The sequence below is a fragment of the Ascoidea rubescens genome (assembly GCF_001661345.1).
Source record: "Ascoidea rubescens DSM 1968 unplaced genomic scaffold ASCRUscaffold_21, whole genome shotgun sequence".
NCBI classification, from domain to species: Eukaryota; Fungi; Ascomycota; class Saccharomycetes; order Ascoideales; family Ascoideaceae; genus Ascoidea; species Ascoidea rubescens.
The window spans coordinates 134,746-151,549 of record NW_017962933.1 but is presented as its reverse complement, the minus strand read 5'-3'; the positions used below and the strand labels follow the sequence as shown (position 1 = coordinate 151,549).

At 30.4% G+C, this 16,804-nt stretch overlaps 5 protein-coding genes across 5 annotated transcripts; 2 read left to right on the top strand and 3 right to left on the bottom strand.

Annotated features, from left to right (window-relative positions):
- Positions 1-114: 114 nt before the first annotated feature.
- On the top strand, positions 115-2,961 carry VPS35 (retromer subunit VPS35; the record flags this gene model as incomplete). The annotated part of the gene is made up of 4 exons (XM_020190988.1): positions 115-1,008; positions 1,060-1,795; positions 1,856-2,028; positions 2,101-2,961. 4 exons carry the CDS (start codon positions 115-117, stop codon positions 2,959-2,961), a joined length of 2,664 nt encoding a protein of 887 aa, XP_020044381.1.
- A 1,860-nt stretch (positions 2,962-4,821) lies between these two features.
- ASCRUDRAFT_78191 (uncharacterized protein) lies at positions 4,822-5,201 on the bottom strand. Its single transcript, XM_020194162.1, has one exon. The coding sequence runs from the start codon at positions 5,105-5,107 to the stop codon at positions 4,943-4,945; it is 165 nt and encodes a 54-aa protein (XP_020044380.1). The 5' UTR covers positions 5,108-5,201; the 3' UTR covers positions 4,822-4,942.
- Positions 5,202-5,760: 559 nt separating this feature from the next.
- ASCRUDRAFT_10541 (uncharacterized protein) lies at positions 5,761-6,684 on the bottom strand (the record flags this gene model as incomplete). The annotated part of the gene is made up of 1 exon (XM_020188618.1): positions 5,761-6,684. One exon carries the CDS (start codon positions 6,682-6,684, stop codon positions 5,761-5,763), a length of 924 nt encoding a protein of 307 aa, XP_020044379.1.
- A 311-nt stretch (positions 6,685-6,995) lies between these two features.
- Positions 6,996-8,843, bottom strand: ASCRUDRAFT_10540 (uncharacterized protein; the record flags this gene model as incomplete). The annotated part of the gene is made up of 1 exon (XM_020188617.1): positions 6,996-8,843. One exon carries the CDS (start codon positions 8,841-8,843, stop codon positions 6,996-6,998), a length of 1,848 nt encoding a protein of 615 aa, XP_020044378.1.
- A 2,887-nt stretch (positions 8,844-11,730) lies between these two features.
- On the top strand, positions 11,731-16,635 carry LAA1 (AP-1 complex accessory protein LAA1). The gene has a single exon (XM_020194161.1). The coding sequence runs from the start codon at positions 11,735-11,737 to the stop codon at positions 16,496-16,498; it is 4,764 nt and encodes a 1,587-aa protein (XP_020044377.1). The 5' UTR covers positions 11,731-11,734; the 3' UTR covers positions 16,499-16,635.
- The last annotated feature ends 169 nt before the right edge of the window (positions 16,636-16,804 follow it).

Here is a 16,804-nt window from a genome sequence, read left to right as displayed (position 1 = left end):
GCACAGAGCCAAAGCACAGACCTTGTTCTCCTCAGTAACACCTCACAGAGGACCCAGCATCGACACTCCACCATGTCTTCTGCCAGAACTGCTACCCCTGAAGAACAGCGTATAATGTTGAACGACTCGCTAACCATCATAAAGCAGCAAACCCTTCTCATGAAGAAGTGTTTGGACTCCAAGGGCAAATTGATGGATGCATTGAAACACGCCTCTACCTTTTTGTCGGAATTGAGAACTTCTGCTCTTACCCCCAAGCACTACTATGAATTGTACATCGTCATCTACGATGCACTAGAATACCTATCCAACTACTTGAAAGAAAACCATCCAAACAACCATCTATCTGATCTCTACGAATTGGTTCAGTATGCTGGTAATATAGTTCCAAGACTATATCTCATGATCACTGTTGGAACTGTCTACATGTCTATACTTAATGCCCCCATCAAGGAGATTATGAAAGATATGATTGAAATGTGTCGTGGTGTTCAGCATCCCATTAGGGGTTTGTTTTTACGATACTACTTATCTCAAAAGACAAAAGACCTATTGCCCGACAAATCTAAAGTTTCTGAAAATACCTCTCTTGAAGATTCAACAGAATTCATTATTACAAATTTCATTGAAATGAATAAACTATGGGTAAGACTCCAACACCAGGGTCATTCAAGAGAAAGACAAAAAAGAACGAAAGAAAGGCAAGAATTACAAATTTTAGTTGGTTCGAATTTAGTCAGACTATCCCAACTAGATGGAATCGATAAATTTTATTATAAAAATGTCATTTTACCAAGAATTCTTGAACAAATTATCCAATGCAGAGACTTGATCGCTCAGGAATATTTACTCGATGTTGTCATACAAGTTTTCCCTGACGAATTCCATTTATTCACCTTGGATATGCTATTAAAGGCAACGCTAAATTTAATTCCCCAAGTCTCTCTTAAAAAGATTTCTATTTCTCTAATGGATAGATTGGCAAACTTCATTCATAGAGAAGATGGGGTTATTGACTTGGAAAAGTTAACAATCAAAGATAAAAATGATAACGAAGAGAAGCTAAAAAACAAAGAATCCCAAAAAGAAAATGGAAATGAAACGAAAACTGAAATAGAAACGAAAACTGAAATAGAAACGATAACTGAAAATCAAAATCAAAATCAAAATCAAAAAGAAAAAGAAAAAGAAAAAGAAGAAAAAATAGATAATAATCAAGTTGATGCCACTGAAAAAGAAAAAGAAAAAGAAAATCAATTTGATTTGTTTCAAAAATTTTATAGCTATATTCAAAAACTAGATGAATTAAGACCAGACCTATCTATCGACGATATTACCGCTTTGTTGGAGAAATTATGCAAATTGTCCTTAACCTATTATCCAAAAAATTACAAAAATATTGATACTTTATTATTACACACTTTGAAAAGACTTGACGAATTTAAAGATACTAGAGAAGCTTCTTCTCCAATTACAGAACAAAATCTAAAAAACATTTTATTAATCCCTGTGGACTTTGTCAGCATATTTGAAGTTCATGAACAAAAATCAATCAATTTGGATTTACTATTGAATTTAAAAAACTATACAAAATTATTAGAAAGTCAATCTCCAAAAGTCCAATCCTTCATATCTCAACAATTTCTCGATAAAATATTAGATTACAAGATGCAACTACAAAATGAAGATATTGTAAACTGCATTTTCAATTTATTAAGCAGTATTGTTAATTCAAACTTATCTAGAAATAAAAAATCAAAGAAATCTTCTTCAACTTCAAATTCTCTTTTATTTGGTGAAGACAATTTAATGGATTCTCGTTTTGAAGATAATGATTCAAATCTTTCTATTGAAGCATTGATCAATCAAGAAAAAGTTGCAAAAATTTTGCATCTAATATATAATAAAGATCCAATTGAAAACTCAAAGTTACTCTTAGTAGCATCAAAATATCTTTCTAAAGGTGGAAGCAAGATTAAATATACGTATTCCTCATTAATATTTAATTTTCTTAAAATAATTAGAAGAGTCAATGTCAGAATTCTAAGACTCAATAAGAAATTAACTTTTGCAAATTTGGATTCTAATACAAATTCAAAGAAAATAACTAAATATGAAAAGAGAATAAATGACTACAAGCGTGAAATTAAGAATATTTTTAAAGGACTAACCAAATATATCAATGAATTATACTCATTCGGCTCACTAGAATTGGCTTTGAAATTATTGATCTCAGTGTCCAATATATCAAACGAGATCATGATGAATGAATTCACCAATGAGTTTTTCATCAAGATATTTTCAATTTATGAAGAACTAATTAATTCCAAACAACAATACCAAATAATCACAGAATTGATTAGCGTACTAATTTTATATTATAAGAATTTTTATGTTGAAAGTAAAAATGACTATGACAAGGAAAACTATGATAATTTAATCACTAAAACCGTTCTATATTCAGTCAAGTTATTAAAGAAACCAGATCAATGTAGAGCAGTGTATTTTGCTTCTCATTTATGGTTCCAGCCAAACGATTTTAGCTCAAAATCTAGTAAGGAGAAAGAAAGAGGAAAGGAAAAAGAGTCCGATTCTGTTAATACTGAAAATGGTGAAAATACTGAAAATGGCGCAAATGTGGGTTCTGTTGGTAGTGCAAGTATCACAAATAATAAAAGGGTGATGGAATGTTTACAAAAATCATTAAGAATCTCTGACAGTTGCATTGAGAGCTCAGTTTCAATTGAATTGTTTATTGAAATCTTGAACCAGTGTATTTACTATTACATTCATGGAAATTTGATCTCAGCAAAGTACATCAACGATTTGATAGAACTTATCAAGAATAATTTGGAGAATGTTGATATTGATGAGTTACCAGTCAATCATTTTAAGAGGACATTGAACTATATTTCAAGGCAAAAGTTAATTGATGAAAGGTTTGAGCTAATAAGATATTAATGTAATGTTTTTGATTTTTTTTTTGTTAAGAAATTCGTTTTATAAATTATTTTTTTTTCGAGCTTACTTATTTAGTCTACTTAAACTATTTAACTACTTAATTTATTGTTTTTTTTTTTCTTAAAAGGTTTCCAAAAGCCTTTAGTTTGAATAATTAGTGGATAGGCGAGTTTTGAATGCAATAAAAAAACATTTTTCTGGTTAAATCTGATTAAGAGAGATTGTTTTTCTTGAATTACGGCTTTAGCAACTCGCAGTTGGAACAGAGAACGTTGTGAGTACAGTTTTCAAAAACATAAATAGTATAAATATCATGACCACATTCTTCACAGTATCTGTTGTAGCCATAATCAAAGTCTGTTAGGCTGTGGCATTTGCAGCAAATTCTGTCTCTGTAATAATGAACTTCTCTGTAATGCATTGTTGGATGGTGGGATAATTGGATATTGTGTTTGAAAGGTTTAAAGTATAGTATAATATAAGGGACTGGGAGGATTGAATTAAGGAATTAATTGAAGACGTAAAGTATAATACAAATCAATAAATAAGCAGAATTAACAGTAAGATATAATATAATGAAACAATATAGTATAAAGGAATAGACAAAGACCTGAGATATAGATGGTTAGAGAACGTTTTTTATGATTTGGAAAGGATAGATAACATTAAATAATAAACATACCAAAGAATATGATAGCTTTGAAACTTTGAAGGATGTTAAACCTGATTATTAATTGAGATAAGATAATATGTTGTTGTTGTTGTTGTTGTTTTCTTTTGAATTTTAATTGGAATTTGAATGAGAAAGGAGGAAGAGGATAAGCTGGGTATTTATATTAATTTTCTATAGAGCTGATAAAGTGGATTGGGTTACAATTTTTTTAAAAAGATTTCTTTTTTGGTAAAGCAAATAACTTAAATTAATCAAATGATTCAAGGATTAAGAGATGAAGAAATCAAATTAAAAAATGAAGAAACTAAGAAACTAAGAAATTAAGAAATTAAGAAATTGAAGATTATGTGTTTTGATAAACTATTCGCTAGAGCACAAGTTTTGTAATATATTGAGTCTGTAGTGAACTAGGAACTATCTTAACGATTAGAAATATTCCCAGTACTCAGATCATATTTCAAATTGCTTTTTTGCAATTTTAAATTTCCAAAAATTGAAATCATCCAAATAAGAGAAACGAAGAGAAATAGAATTTATCAAGCTGTTATGAAAGAACGAAAATATCTTAATATTGGGATCATTCTTTGATATAACCACTGAAGCAGACAGATACATAATCTGTGTGAGCTTCCCTTTTCCAGCCAAAAAGCAAAGCAAAATAAGATTACACAAGCAGAGAACCTTTTTCCAAAATAATAATGTTCATGTTTTGCTGTTTGGCTATTTTGCTAATTATCAAACGAAGTTTTTGAGCCAGTTTGTTCCAGTTTACTTCAGTTTACTCCTGTTATTTTGAGCTCTTCAACATGAGATCCAAAGTCGGTTACGCAATTTTTTCCTAGTTTTTCTCGGTTTTCCACTCCGGCTATCTTTCGTAAAAAGTCGCACGCTAGCCGGAACCAGTGCCGTTGGGATTACGGAGATCGCCGAGTCAGCTGCTTCCCAGCACCAACACTCCACAACGTCATTCATTTTCCCAGTGCTGTTGCAACAAATAAGCCTAGCACCAGGGAACAAGCAACAGAAACCACTCTGGCTGCCCGTCGGAGCTGTGACCGGCTGCAAAACAGGTCGGTCCTGGAGGCCGGAGCTGCAACAGGAGATTGCTCGTGGCGTTCGAAAATAGCGTTTTTTCTTCGGAGAACCTGCAGCCTCATTTCGAGTTTCGCCGCTTTTCGGAGGAAAGCCTTTGATTGGAAACTGCTTAATGGAATAAAAGAAATTATAATCATGGGAAATGGATTGGCTTGAACTCGATAGGATTGGGAGTATTCGAGACACCAGAATGCGACTACAAAATCCACACAACTAAAAGTCTTTGTTGAAACTAACAAGATACTGAGATAGTATTGACTCAAATGAACAAAAATTCAAAACTGGCTCAGGCAAACAGTTAACCAAAAACAAATACCAATATCTAAGGAGCTGCTGGATGTCGCAATAATTAACAAATCCCAAAAGCTTTGGAATCATGTTGTAGAAACTGATGAATCTGAGTCATGAATCATGGCTAAGCATATTAATTGAATTTAATCAACGATATTCGCTGTTTGTAGCCCAAATACAATAGAAATAAATATAATTATCATTTTTATTATTATTTTGTTAACGTTATTTTGAAATACGATTTTGAATTCTTTTTGGATTTTAAATTGAAAGTTTAAGACATCAACTATTGATTTTGCTCTTTCACAAAAAACATGAGATACAAAAAATTGCCCATAGACTAAAACCAGCCAATAAGTATAAAGAAAATATGGGCAGTTGTATATTACGTTTATTCCATAATGACTGTTAGTTGTACGTTGTAATTATTATCAAAAGTCTCAAATATTTTAATCTGGAAATGAAGTAATTTAATATTTAAAAAAAATAATAAATACCAATTAATAATTGATTAATAATTAATTAATAAGCAATTAATAAATACATAATAAAAAGAAAAAATTGGCGATGCAGCGGAGTCCAGTATAATAACATGGAAACCGTATTTAAGCTAATTTCATAAATTAATTTTGAAAACTGTTTAAAAGAAACGAATATTCCAATAATATTCTGATAATGTAATTTAATGGTTATAGTTATTGTTATTTTAATCCTTTTAAATCCCTTACATTCCTCACTTCTTATTTGCCAAAAATAAACTCAAAAAATGAGCTCCAGTGGTAATCATTATAAATATAGTCCATAGAAGATAATAAAGATGGATTCAAATGGTCTGCTTGAAACTTATGGTATGTCATAATCAAACCCCAAACAATTGCAGAAGTTAAAAACCATGAAATTTTTTGAATTTTTTTATAGTTTAATAAACGATTGGCACTGGTAATCTTATTATTTATATCACTGATATTATTTATATCACTGATATTATTTATATCATTAAATTTTTTAAGATTGCAAAGAATATTGATTAAATTATTTTTAGATAAAAGAACACCAACAGATTTGCCCAATGAAAGTAAGATTCTTGATAGACAATACAAAGTTATTTGATATGTTATAGAATTAGAAAAAACTGGAATGATATCACCAAAAACTAAACAACCACTGATAAACCCAGCCAAAAACGTATCAAATGGAGTGCTTTTATGAAACAAGATTCTTTGATTCAGATTTTGATTTTGATTTTGATTCGTGTTTATAGCAAAATGAATATTTTGAACATCTGCATTATTTATATATTGGTTAAAATTGCTGCTCGCGGATATTGATTTGATGTATTTAAGGGAATATAAGATGGACTTGTAAATAATCGCATAGGTTCCCAAGGATACGCCATGCTTTATCGAGTTGATTATCACCTTTTGAATTTTCATTCTAAGCTGGAATAACGAACTTGTGCTGGACAATAAAAACAATAAAACGATTGAATGAGCACATCTCAATTTGGCTCCATAGATAAATCCATTCTTAAAAGAGTGTAGTATTTGCAAAAGAGCTAGCTTCAACTGCTTGTTGTCTTTGAGAAAGGCATGAAACAACTTCTTTGACTTAAGAGAGCGATAGAGCCAGATGGTAACAGGCGAAATGTGCTTTTTATTGTTCATTATTAAGAAGCAGTTGCGATGGCCAGCAAAGAGAAGAGAAAACAGGGAGTATTTCCATATTCATCTGCTTCTGTTCTCATAGCACTTTTTTTCTGAGCAACCCCAGATTTTTAGCTCTTTTTTGGGTTTTGATCTGGACAAAAAGACGGAAGCCAGTGGTGTGGAGCTTTCCTGTTTGGGAATGACAGCTTATTTTTGCCCCGTTTTTGAGGTATATTGTGGAACGGTGCAGTATAGTACAGCATGGTATAATAAAGTATTATATTAAAGTACGTATTATTAGGGTATATATTATTGGGCATATTTCGAGCTTAATCTCTTGATAAACCTATGTAACTGAAGTACCTGAAGAAATTAGTTGCCATTATGTCATTTTCGTTGAATCCGTTCCATAACAAGTAGTTATAACATTCATTACTATACACCAACTGATTGTTATGGTTATCGTGATGATTTTCGTTTCCGCTTTGGTTGAAGAATTTGTTGAATTTATCAATTTTATTTAAAAAATCGTCATTGGTATTGTAATTGATACTGAAATTTCTTTCTAAATATAGAATCTCCCCTTTAAATTCGTTGAAATTGAAGTTGTAATTATTCAAATTAAGGAAAAAGCTCTTATATCTTAGCATTTTAACGAAATTCAAATGAATACTATTTTCATAAAATTGTTTTTTCAAAGCCGGTTGGTTTGAATAATAATCAATCAATTTTAAATTGAAAAATTTTAATAAAACTTGTAATAATTCAAATGAGAAATTTTGGTTTAATGAATAGTCCTCGATTGATAAATCATAAAAAAAAGTGAAAACGTCAAGCAAATCAAACACGTTGTTAACTGTGTGATAAGTCAAGTTGTTAATCAAGTAATTTTCAAAAGTTTGCTTATGGTAATCATTTAAGAAAATTTTCTCTTTAATGGCGGATTCAATTTCATCATTGATATTATTGACATTGCTATTTTCAGAGTATATTAATTTTTCCTTTTGAAATCTCTTTTTAGATGGTTTATTATCAAATTGATAAAATGGATCGATTTTCTTGAAAACGTTTAAGTAAATTAGTTTATTCAATTTTAGTTTAGATAATCTATCAAACCAAATCAAGTTCAAGTTTTCTTCATTACCAACAAATTCTGAGCATAAATTTTGATTTTGATCTTGATCTTGATCCTTATCAAATGGAAAATCTTCTGGAAATGCAAGATAGTGAACGAGACAATTATAAATGTAAGGAGAATTAATTATATTGAATTTTTCAAATGGCAATTTGATTAAGTTTAAAAAGCAATCTGGAATTAAATCATTGACAACTGACTGGTTATTTTTAAAAGTTGAATTATCCCAGATATTGAAATTGGAAATCTTTGAGATTGGTAGAATTAAATCATCTTGGTTTATATTGTTTAAAATTTTATTTGAAGAAAGTTGAAAGATTGGTAAAATTTTTAAAATAGATAGGATTAAGAATAAATTGACCAATTTTTTTTTGAATAGTAAGTATAATTGATATAACTCCTTGTTATTTAAATTTTCAAATACAAAATCATAGAAATCATTTTGTTGACTTCTAATATTATTTGACCTATCAAAGATGTTGTAAAATTCAGCAAAATTATCGATACCTAAAAATTCCAATAAGATTGATTTATCCTTTCTTAATGTGGCAAAAAATTCATCAAAGGTTCTTTTGTGATCAAACAAATAGTTTGTATAAGAATTTAAAATAGTTTTGATATGGTTTAGTGATGATAGATTTCCATTGACAGTGTAATTTTGATTAAATCCGTTATTTTGATTTGATTTATTACTGCTGCTATTATTGTTGATTGAAAAGGAGCTGAAAATATTAATTAAATCGTCAGGATCTTCGATATTTTGAATTTGCAACAATTGATTTTGATTCGTCTTTAATAAATAAGAAGTGTTATTGTTATTGAAAGGAGTTAGTGAATATGAAGAGAATAATTTATAATGATCATTTAGTAGGGATTTGTAATCTGGGTTGTTAGTGTTGATGCTATTAATATTCTCAAAAATTAGCAAATCTTTGCTATTTTTCTTTTTTTGGTTCAAGTTGAACTTGTTAAGTGTATTGAAATTGGTAAAGTTGTTCAAATTGTTGAAACTATTAGCACTAGAAAAATTCATAAAACTCATCTTTTTTTTTTTTTTAAAATGGCCAGTTAACAAAAATTAAAAGTAAAACTAAGAATTACTTTGGGACCTTAAAAAAACCTCTTTGACAATATATTTATTCAAGTTTTACTTATATATAGTATATAATATATAAAAGTATATAGCAGAATACAGCTCTGAACGATTCTGAAAAATATTGAATGATTCTGAATGGTTCTGAGTGGTTCTGAGTGGTTCTATGGAACTATTTAAATAACGAGACGAGCACAATGCACTCCAGACTAGAGAATTTACAACGATATATAAATGGCGATTGACTGCAAAATGAATAGGAGCAAGAATGTTGGGTTTGTCTCCAGAAAAATCAGCTCTTAGGCTGACGGAGCAACCGAAGCAGCCCTGAGTCAGGACCCGCCAGGACCACGCGCTCAAAGAGGCAGTTTCCCAATCCGGCCCCACTTGGGACATGTGTCCTGAGTTTTTGTTGGGCAACACGTGTGCCGCGGCAGGTGCCCTCGAAATGTACTGTTCGGCGTACACCGCAGCTGGGTGGCCCTGGCGTTCGCTATGGTGCTGATCTGGTTCTTTTGGAGCAGTTCTGAACAGATTATCATTATCGCCATCACCACATTGCTCAAGACCAGGAGAGCTCAACTGTTGCTGAAAAGATAGTCTCGTTTCTTCCAGACAGAAGCTTTAGAATGAACAGAAGCTCTGTTTTGGGGGTCCCCAAGGATTCCTTTGACTTTGAAGTGCTCAAGCTCTCGCTCAAGCCAGAGAACAAAAACATCCAGCACGACCTATTCACCTACAACATCAAGATCTTCATCTACTTGTCGAAGCTAAAGATCTGTTTGAACAACCACCAGCTTCCCCAGCCAACCAAGGAGGCTGCTGATCAAATTATAGATCCTTCCTACATTTTTAACCAGCTAAATCTTCTAATTGATCACTTGTTGATTTTGGAACACTATTCATTGTTCGAATCAAATGTATCACTCCAAATTATTAAATCAATCTCAAAGAATTACTTGCTTTGCTTGATCTTGATATCGTCAAATAAGTTCAATCCCTCGACTGGCCCAGTGTTGTTTGACACAACTAACAAGTTCATCAATATACTAACTGATGAAAAAGCCCTATTATACAAGAAAAACTCATATTTATTTAAATCCAGCTCAAATCTAATCAATTCCTTTTACAAAAAATTATCAACAAATATCTTGATCAACATCTTCACCCAATTTGGAAAATCTGACCTAACTTCTTTTATCCCTCTATTATTGTCCTACCTTTATAAAACTATCAAAAAAATTATAAATAACCCCAAATCTTTACTATATCTTTCCATATCAATCTTAAACGAATCTTTGACTTTATTATCAATAGTTGTTAAATCCTCTTTATCTTCAAATCAAAACATATCTACCTCTTTCATCCCAAATGATTTGCACTCAAAATTGTTAAAACTAGTCAAGTCCCTAATTAATCTAATCCCAAATAATACAAATTTATTCAACAATTCAAATTTACAAAATAATTTGCCAATTTTATCGATTGCCTACTCCTATGAAATTTTACCTATTTTGATCTCCACTGAAAAAAAATTCCTTAATAATACTAACCCAACTAATAATATCTTAAAATCCTCTAATGACATAATTTTCAATGATATAGATTCAAAGGATAAATCCACAAATCATTTCATATCACATTTAATTAATAATTTTAACAGCTATTACATCTTAGGTTTAACCTCAATTCACAGATCAATAAGAGATTCTGCCTCGAAATCTCTAGCTCAATTATTATTTGTAAATTTTAAGAAAAATAATATATCCTCTTTAAGCCAAGTTTTAAATTATTACTTGGGCAATTTTTTCTTACTTAATTTAAATTCGTTATCCTTGTCTTCCTCTTCCCCTTCCTCCTCCTCTTCTCCAACAAACTCCAATTCAGCCTCCTCTAATAATTCCCAAAATTATTACGATAAAGACTTTCATGATCTTCAAATAATGAGAATTTCAATTTTTAAATCAATAATCCATTTTTTCTCTTTATCTAATGCAGAAAATAATAATTTCTTATTTAATAATCTCAAAACTTTAATAATCAGTATCGATAAAATTGTATTAAACAATGCTAGAATAAAAAGAGACTTGAATATTTCAAAAATGTTTGATATTTTTAGATTTTTCTTCAATGATTACGTTTTCAAAAATTTATCAGAATTTAATAAAGATCTCATATTGAAAAGAATGTTATCCGACGAATTTTTATCAATAAAAAATCTATCCATCTCTGATGCAAATTCTAAAAATTCAAATTCTTCACTTAACTTGAGAAACCCATTGACAATCTTTTTCTTATTGCAATTGTTAAATTACCTAGTCTCTGATTTGTCCTCTGCAATCCAATTAGATCAGCAACAGCATTTAGTCAAAATTATCCGTTTATTAATAGTAGATTCAGATTATAGAATTCGCTCAAATGCAATCGAATTAGCATGCAAATTTATTACAAACTTTCCAGCTTTTCAAAATGAATTCTTTAACAAATGTTTCAAACACTTACAAACTGAATTTAAAAAATCAAATATATCCCCTATCAAAATCTCAAAAATAAACTCCGGTGAACAAGATTTTTCTGTAACTTTAGATATTGACAGAGTTCAAGGTTGGTCTTTATTTTTATCTGCTACGGCCAAATATATTAATAAAGACTATGCCTCTCCAGAAATAATCACAAGGATTCTAACTTTGGCAACAACTCAATTGAAATCAAATTACTCAACAAGACTATCTTTATCTTCCACAATTTCAAATGGCTCTACAATTAATAAGGCTTCAGAGATACAGAATGAAAATGAATATATTAAAAATTTTGCAAGTTGGACTTTGCTCATAGGTTTAATGAATTTTGATTCAAATTTCTTAAAGATTAATTTATCTCAATTTTTTATATTTTGGAAAAATATTTTGATTCAAAATTATACTTCAAGTGAAAATTTAGATTATGCTTTTTTTAAACAAAGTTTTCAAAATTTAATGCTAAGAAACTTAAGTTTAACTTGTCTATTAAATTTTTTGAGAAATTTTGTTTTAACACCTGAGCTATCCAAACAAGTTCAATTTTTATTAACAAAATCCTTGAATTTTATCACTAGTTTTGAAACAAGTTTAAATAAATTTAAACTCTCTCTAAGACGTAATTCTTCAACTTCTTCTTTAAATCAAACTCTTTCATTTATTAATTCAACTATAAATCTGGATACAATTCTGCTTAATAAAATAAGAATCTATCAATGTTACTTGGCGTTGGCGAGTTTCATTAAAAACGATGTTAATTCAAATATCTTAATTTCAGCTTTAAGTAATTTTTCCAACCCTGAAATCTATAATCATTCTAACATAGAGTTTTTAATACCCAACAAAAATAGTAATTTAGCAAGATCTAATTCTGTTAAAAGTAAAACTGATCCAAATAATATTTCTACCAAACATGAAATCCAAGATAATCTTGATAATAATGATCTATTGTTAGCAAATGATGGAGTTTTCTATGGTTTGACAAGCAAATATTATTTCAGTAGAATTCCAGATTTATCAGTTAAATTTCCTTTAAATAAAAAAGACAGTGAAAAACCCTTAACTTCCGATGATTTCGCTGAGTTGGTGAATAATAGTACCAACATGAAATCCAAAGCTGATTATTTATTGTTTGAAGATTCTAAATACGATGATATTGATCACATTTCTATTCCTCCAGATTCAATAGAATCAAATTTTGTTAAAAGTCATTTTTCTGATCTGACATGGATAGATACATTTGAAAATAATATATTATTTAGACCTTTTTCTCCTCAATCATTTCATGACCCCTTTTTGTTAATTTATGATGATTCTTATTCAGGTGTTGATAAGTATTCTTCAGGTTTGACAACCCAACTTATTGATTTATCAATTGAAGTATTTATTTTATTTTTCTCATCTTTACCAAGTCAAATTCAGCAATCTTTGCTAGAACAGCTTAGATCCAATATTCTTTCTAAGAAATCTTTATTCTTGCGTTATAAAGCAATAGTGATCAATTCATTTATCACAATTCATGGAATATTACTGAGATTTCAAAAAAATAATATGAAACTTGACGGGCAAATTTTTATCACACTAATGGAGATGCTTTCTAGAATTGACGTTAAAGAAAAGTATCTTGTTCAACTCAAATCTGATTCAATTGGTTTAGTGACATCTCTAGCATCTGATAAGAACTTAATTTCTGAGCAAGTTCAGATTTTTGTAAAGAACATTGTGGATAAAAACGAACCTTATTCAAGATCAACCAATTTATTGATATTGTCATCAATTTATAAGCATTCTTCAGCAAATTTCAATCAAATAATGGATCTACTCTTAACATTGGTTATTGATTCGCATCCAGTAGTAAACTTTTGGGCATTGGATTGTTTGGTGACAGTTTTAGATTCTCGTTCAACAATTCCAAATGGTTTGTGTATCAGGATACTTCAAATTTTAGAGAGAATATACATTGACGATTCATATAATTTGAATACTTCTTCTTTATCAACATTTAATTTGAGTATTAAATTTAATTCGAGGCAAGTTATTTCAAGGCTTTTACGTTCTTTAATATTAAGCATAGGACCTGGAATCATTGAACTTCAATATGATAGTAAGATTATTTTGAGGAATCTCATTATGAGCTCATTATTTTTGGAAAACGATTTAACAGTTCAAAGGGAATTAATAAGTGCAATTCTGAATTTATTAATATTTGAAAATTCTATAGTTTCACCAGAGAAAGGATTTAAAATATTCGAGTTAAGTTTTTTCAAAGAATTATTAAAATTCCATTTGAAAAATAATTTGTACTATATGTCTATAGGAACAATATCTCTATCAATCTCGATTCCATTTTGGAATCTAGCTGAGGAGAATAATGAGATTTTTTTAATAACAACTAGTTATCAAAATCTTTCTTTAACGATATCTTGCTATTTTGAATTAATCAAAATGTTAGATATAGATGAAGTGCTTGCACCTGAGGTTAAAAGATTATTATGGATATGTGTTGATATGAAAGCAAGTTTTTCAAAATTACTCGAATTATTTAAGATGTGGATGGAATCGTCTTTAAGTGCCAATTGGTTTGTTCTATTGAGTAGTTTGTTTAAAATTGAGAAGGGGAAGTTGTATAATGAAATTTTCAGCAGTTATAAATCAATTTTGACCAAGTATGATAAAAAAGAAATTAAAGTTGAGATAAAAGATGAAGAAGTTCAATCTATGGCTAATGCTGCTGAAGAAAGTGAGAGTGAGGATAATAATTCCAAACAAAAAAACAATGATGCTGAGGAAGACAGACATTCTAATGGTAGAAGAGGATCTAGAAGACAGAGTAGAGCTTCCTTTGAAAGTTTAAATGAAACAACAGTTGAATATGATCCAATCGATTGGAGATTTAAGGCATTTGTATTAGAGTTGTTAAGATATTTACTAACGTTTATTAAAACAAATCCAGGTCTATTTAACGATCTTGCAAAAAAGATTTCTGATTTAATTAAGATATCATTTGGCGCATCAACCTCATCTGTTATAGAATTAAGAATAATTGGTATTAATCTTTTAGGAGATATAATTACAATTTATTCGAATATTATGGATCCGTTATATCCAACTATTCCATTATTAGAACAACAACAAGCACAGATAATATCTGCTTTGACACCTGCTTTTAGTCAAGATAGTTCTACTATTCTTGCAAGTGAAGCGATAAATGTGTGCGCAAAATTTATTGGGTCTGGAATTTCATCATTATCAAAATTAGAAAGAATTTTGAATATATTAGTTAATTCTTTGGAAGAGTTTTCAGGCCACGGCGATATGAAGATTGGAGATGTTCAAGTATTAACAAATCAAGGTAAAAAAAGAATGAAGCTTTTCATATTAAATGCTTGGGCAGAATTGAAAATATGCGCCAATAATTTTAATAGTGGCAAAGATTTTAAAGAATATAATAAAAGTAATGAACCAGATGAGGTAGGAAGTAATGAACTTAATAGATTAATCAATGAACATTATGATATTTTAGTTCCAATGTGGATTTTATCATTAAGAGAATTTGCAACATTAAAATATGGTGGTGGATTTGAAGAAATCTCAGATAAACGGGTTGAATTATTTTTATATGAGTCATGTTGGATAAATTTTGTGGATGTAATTGGATGTATAATTGAAGAGAAAGAGGAATTTATATTTGAGTTGTTGAAAAATGATATTGGTAATTTTTTCTTTATATTATATGCACAATGTATTGAGCTATTAATAAAGCCATCTAGTTATTTATATTCCAAGTCATTACTTTCTACTACAAGTAAGTCTAATAACCATATTAGGATATTGATTGCATTGAATAAGTTATTACATTCAAAGATATCGTCTCATGTTATATTTCAAGATTTGATATTTTCTGAGACAATTGATCTATTTAATCGATTAATTTTAGTTAGTGAAGATAAAGAGAAGATTATAATAGTTGATCTTGTTAGTGGACTATTTTCAAGTTATTTTAATGGAAAGGAAAATACTGAGGATTTCAATTCTGATATTGATAAATTGTTTGAGTTGTTAAGAATTGTTATGATTTCCATTGGGAGTATCCTACCATTTATATCCAATGACGAGAGAAAAGAAGGAGAGCAAGAAGGAGAAGAAGAAAGACAAATTGAATTAAGTCATGATAAATTATTAATTTTAAAGAATTCATTTAATTCAATAAGCATGATGATTAATAAATTTCCTAAATTGATTCGAATTGATTTGATTTCGTGTTTATTATATATTTTGACAACAATTTATTCCAGAAAATTGAAGCAAAGAAATGAGATTATTCCGATAATTTTGCCAACATTGAAAACACTTTTGATTGGATTGATTAATGATGGATGCTATTCTATTATATCCGATTTTTATAATGTTTTAAGTGGACTAATCGGGGACGATAAGAATTCGTTTTTGACGTTGATGGTTTTGATAACGACATGCTCTAAATATTTTGAAATTAATGAGGAGAATAGCAAATTAATGGTCAAGACGTTGAGTGAATGGATATTAGGGAAGGAGACATTAGCCTTTGCTATTCAGTCGATAAAGTCATTAATCATTTCATCGGTTAAGGAGAATGGTGGATCAGCAGGAATAGTTGTTAAACGGTTATTACCAACACTTCTTGAAATTTTATTGGAAGACGAGGGAGGTAAAATTGAAGAGCCAAGGTTAATAATTGAGATGTTTGTTTTGTTGGCCAAAACATTGAACAACAGTAAAAACGAGGAAAATAAGAAAAATGTTGAGAGTAAATTGATCTCAATTTACTCGATTATAATTCCGTTGTTTTGCTGGTTTGACAAGAATTCGAAGATCAGTTCAAAGTCGTTGAGAGTGTATTTCCACAACAAGTTGATAGAGTTGGTGACAATGAATTCCGAGACATTTAAAATAGTGGTAAATGAGGTGTTGTCGGCAGAACAACGACAAGAAACCGAGAAGTTGGTCAAGTTTGATGTCAACGATAGGGACAACAGCAGCTCAGACGATGGCGAGTCGGAAAAGCAGCAGCAGCAGCACATCCAGTTGAAGATGTTCGACTCCAACTGAACGGGATTCGGACGACTAATTAGCTTATCTTTCCTCACCGAGCTCTCTCTACGAGGCCTCTGGGGCCAATCCAGCCCGATTTCCGGTTCGCACCGGCAGCAAAAGCAGCACCAGCCGCAGCCGCAGCAGCACGCGCCACGGAACCGTCCGCGGACGCCGCACCGGCTCACGGGGCGGACGGGCCAATGAAAACGCCCCGAACAAAGCGCAAAAGTGTCCGTGCGCGGCGACCGCCCGTAAAAACAACACGTAACCTGCTCGTTGTTTCACGAAGCGAAGAAGCAACAGAAGAAGCAGAAGCAGAAG

What these genes read in the sequence shown, in the direction of transcription:
- LAA1 (XM_020194161.1), top strand. Translation starts at nt 11,735, where the DNA reads ATGAATTTTGATTCAAATTTCTTAAAGATTAATTTATCTCAATTTTTT.
- ASCRUDRAFT_78191 (XM_020194162.1), bottom strand. Translation starts at nt 5,107, where the DNA reads ATGATTCCAAAGCTTTTGGGATTTGTTAATTATTGCGACATCCAGCAG.